General features: G+C 48.6%; 1 protein-coding gene across 1 annotated transcript; it reads right to left on the reverse strand.

The window, feature by feature from the left end:
• Nucleotides 1-1,842: 1,842 nt before the first annotated feature.
• On the reverse strand, nt 1,843-3,898 carry LOC106614004 (relaxin-3 receptor 1-like). Its single transcript, XM_045688777.2, has one exon. It carries the CDS (start codon nt 3,726-3,728, stop codon nt 2,490-2,492), a length of 1,239 nt encoding a protein of 412 aa, XP_045544733.1. The 5' UTR covers nt 3,729-3,898; the 3' UTR covers nt 1,843-2,489.
• Nucleotides 3,899-4,269: the final 371 nt, after the last annotated feature.

Consider the following 4,269-nt stretch of genomic DNA (forward strand, 5'->3'; position numbering starts at 1 on the left):
CCTGACCTTGCGTACAACTACAGTTAACATTTGTGAGAAATGTTTTCCTTTCATGATCAGCTAATGTGGTGTAAGGCAGTGATGTACAACTTGCTCTCTGTATGTTCCTCTGATAAACTATTCAGCTCTATCACATATACAATATGTTCCCACCGCACTCCTTTATTTTTCTATATCAGAAAATATACTGCTCAAAAAAATAAAGGGAACACTTAAACAACACATCCTAGATCTGAATGAAAGAAATAATCTTATTAAATACTTTTTTCTTTACATAGTTGAATGTGCTGACAACAAAATCACACAAAAATAATCAATGGAAATCCAATTTATCAACCCATGGAGGTCTGGATTTGGAGTCACACTCAAAATTAAAGTGGAAAACCACACTACAGGCTGATCCAACTTTGATGTAATGTCCTTAAAACAAGTCAAAATGAGGCTCAGCAGTGTGTGTGGCCTCCACGTGCCTGTATGACCTCCATACAACGCCTGGGCATGCTCCTGATGAGGTGGCGGATGGTCTCCTGAGGGATCTCCTCCCAGACCTGGACTAAAGCATCCGCCAACTCCTGGACAGTCTGTGGTGCAACGTGGCGTTGGTTGATGGAGCGAGACATGATGTCCCAGATGTGCTCAATTGGATTCAGGTCTGGGGAACGGGCGGGCCAGTCCATAGCATCAATGCCTTCCTCTTGCAGGAACTGCTGACACAAGCCACATGAGGTCTAGCATTGTCTTGCATTAGGAGGAACCCAGGGCCAACCGCACCAGCATATGGTCTCACAAGGGGTCTGAGGATCTCATCTCGGTACCTAACAGCAGTCAGGCTACCTCTGGCGAGCACATGGTGGGCTGTGCGGCCCCCCAAAGAAATGCCACCCCACACCATGACTGACCCACCGCCAAACCGGTCATGCTGGAGGATGTTGCAGGCAGCAGAACGTTCTCCACGGCGTCTCCAGACTCTGTCACGTCTGTCACATGTGCTCAGTGTGAACCTGCTTTCATCTGTGAAGAGCACAGGGCGCCAGTGGCGAATTTGCCAATCTTGGTGTTCTCTGGCAAATGCCAAACGTCCTGCACGGTGTTGGGCTGTAAGCACAAACCCCACCTGTGGACGTCGGGCCCTCATACCACCCTCATGGAGTCTGTTTCTGACCGTTTGAGCAGACACATGCACATTTGTGGCCTGCTGGAGGTCATTTTGCAGGGCTCTGGCAGTGCTTCTCCTGCTCCTCCTTGCACAAAGGCAGAGGTAGCGGTCCTGCTGCTGGGTTGTTGCCCTCCTACGGCCTCCTCCACGTCTCCATATGTACTGGTCTGTCTCCTGGTAGCGCCTCCATGCTCTGGACACTACGCTGACAGACACAGCAAACCTTCTTGCCACAGCTCGCATTGATGTGCCATCCTGGATGAGCTGCACTACCTGAGCCACTTGTGTGGGTTGTAGACTCCGTCTCATGCTACCACTAGAGTGAAAGCACCGCCAGCATTCAAAACTGACCAAAACATCAGCCTGGAAGCATAGGAACTGAGAAGTGGTCTATGGTCCCCACCTGCAGAACCACTCCTTTATTGGAGGTGTCTTGCTAATTGCCTATAATTTCCACCTGATGTCTATTCCATTTGCACAACAGCATGTGAAATGTATTGTCAATCAGTGTTGCTTCCTAAGTGGACAGTTTGATGTCACAGAAGTGTGATTGACTTGGAGTTACATTGTGTTATTTAAGTGTTCCCTTTATTTTTTTGAGCAGTGTATATATATTATTTGGAGTAAAAAATACTCTACTAATCGGTTGCTTGCACACACAACAAAGCTTCCTGGAGAGAGACATTTGCCAACATGGCTGTGGTAATAACAATAACACCAATCAAAATGATATAAAATGAACCATATCAATAGATTATAATTGAGTTCATGTTTAGTTTGATGAATTAAAGGATCTATACACCTACCAAGAACAGTTATAGCATAGGAGGGCATGACCAAATGCAATAACAAGGTACTAAACTGCATGACAATAACACCCTGCACAGACGATAGTGTGTGGTATCTGAATAAACTCTTGCGTCGTACGGGACAGTCTCCCATCTATTCATCATCTCGTGAATAGAATAAGCAGCAGAAAGTCTGTTCTATTGAGTGCAAATTCCCCAATTCAAATGAGTGAAAACAAATGGATAATTGATGGAGATCATAGGTGGAATGGCGACTTGTGTCTGTTATCTGGCAGGTACAAAGCAGAAGGTGAAGCATTATGGTTTGAACTCATTGAGACCGCTGACATGAGTGCTACGTGTTACATATTCATGACAAATTACGGGAAGGCAGCACAAGTTCTTAAGAGGCAGAGAAGCACCGGAGGAGACAGATGAAAAACACATCTGGCAAAGAGAATCTGAGTAGGGGGAAAGAAAATAGGGCACATCCCAATGGGCATTCCTTGTGATGGTGCTGTTCCGTCAATCACAACAAACAAATTTCATGAAATGCCTATAACATCCATCTGGACCAGCACCATGTCAGGGGGAGCCTCTGCCACCTTGGCCTTGTGGGGCAGCAGGTTGGCCAGGCTCCTTGGGGAGGGTGTGGCGCGCAGCAGCAGCTCTTTGAGGCCTGCGCGGTACTCACGGCGAATTATGCAGTACAACACGGGGTTGAGGCAGCTGTTGGTGTGAGCCAGACATACAGTCAGAGGGAAGGTGTAGTTCTGGACGTTGTAATATGCGTTGCTGAAGTGCACCAGGTCAAACTTAATCAGCGCGCCCCACAGCGTCAGCGCCTGGTTGGGCAGCCAGCACAGAAAAAAGGACAGCACCACGATGGCCACCGACTTGGTGACTTTGGAGCGGTGCTTGTGGCGGCCTTCCGAGCCCTCCGAGCAGGTCGCTCCGCTGATGCGTTGGCTCAGCACGAAGCGCAGCAGCAGCAGGTAACACACAGTGATGACCACCAAGGGGATGACAAAGCCCAGCAGTACCTTCTGTAGCTGGTACAGCCCCAGGAGCAGCTGAGGGTCCCAGCTGCCCGACTCAGAGAATCGCACCAAACACAGCTCCTCGTCATACAGCTGGGCACTGGTGGAATATATGGCATGGGGCAGGGTGGCCAGCAGCGACACTACCCAGATGCCCAGGCTGATCCACTTGGCACCAGCCGCCGCTGCCCGCCTGCTGTGCATCTTGAGGGCCGTGGTCACCGCGTAGTACCGTGCCACACTCATGGCAGTCAGGAAGAAGACGCTGGCGTACATGTTCATGACGGTCACGGAGCTGATGATCTTACACATTACTTTGCCGAAGGGCCAGCGGAAGTCCAGAGCCGTGTCAATAGCCCAAAAAGGGAGCGTGAGAACAAACTGTAGGTCTGTGAGAGCCAAGCCCATTACAAAGCAGTTGATGGAAGACTGCTTCTGACTGTGGCGTGAGTGAAGCAGGTAGAGTGCCAGAGAGTTCCCCACTAGCCCCAGTGCACACACGACGGAGTACACCAGAGCTATCATCACACGCACTGTGATGCTGGAGCCATCGCCCTGTAGTTCCAGGATAGATTCCTTGCTTAAGAAGTACAGCCAGCACCGCAGCGACAGGTTACCAGTAGAGCCACCGTAACCCAGTCCTGCATTATCCTCCAGCACCTGCTCACAAACCTCTGGTGCCAGGGTCTGTGCACTGTCATTCTGTTGCATGGCTGAGTCATTCATTCGCAAATCCCTCTGCATGGCATGTTGGAGACGTGTTATGCTCAGGAATAGAAACCAGTAGGAGGAGATGAGATATTCATGATGAGGGAAAAAGTTGCCTAAATGTCATTTTGAACATACCCGTCCTAGCTGAGTTTTAGCTAAATCCAAATCTTTCCTCCTCTGTATAGGTGTCTCTCCTCCTCTGCCACGCGTATCACCTCTCATTCACTTCACTCAGCTCAGTGGGTGCATCTCACATTCTTTTATAGATTCCGCGGGCGCGCGCAAGGCTCAGGCTCAGGCTTGTAATCATCACCACAGCTTCTAGCCTGTCTCCTTAAACAGCCCAGATAATGACATGGTCGTCCTGCAATGTCTGTACACATATCCTATTTGTCATAAATAAAGCTCAATACTTACTGACATTTCATTTAAATCCTGTTTGCTGTGTGTCTTCAATTTCTTTGGTGTGTGTGTAAAGGTGTTATGGAATTAATTTTGGATTAAACAAAACAAACAACACATTAATTCACCTGAATGGTCGGTTATGTCCACCACTCTTAAAACACTTCAAATG

Source organism: Salmo salar, chromosome 10 (genome assembly GCF_965601325.2).
Source record: "Salmo salar chromosome 10, fSalSal1, whole genome shotgun sequence".
Classification (NCBI taxonomy): Eukaryota; Metazoa; Chordata; class Actinopteri; order Salmoniformes; family Salmonidae; genus Salmo; species Salmo salar.

What these genes read in the sequence shown, in the direction of transcription:
- LOC106614004 (XM_045688777.2), bottom strand. Translation starts at nt 3,728, where the DNA reads ATGCAGAGGGATTTGCGAATGAATGACTCAGCCATGCAACAGAATGAC.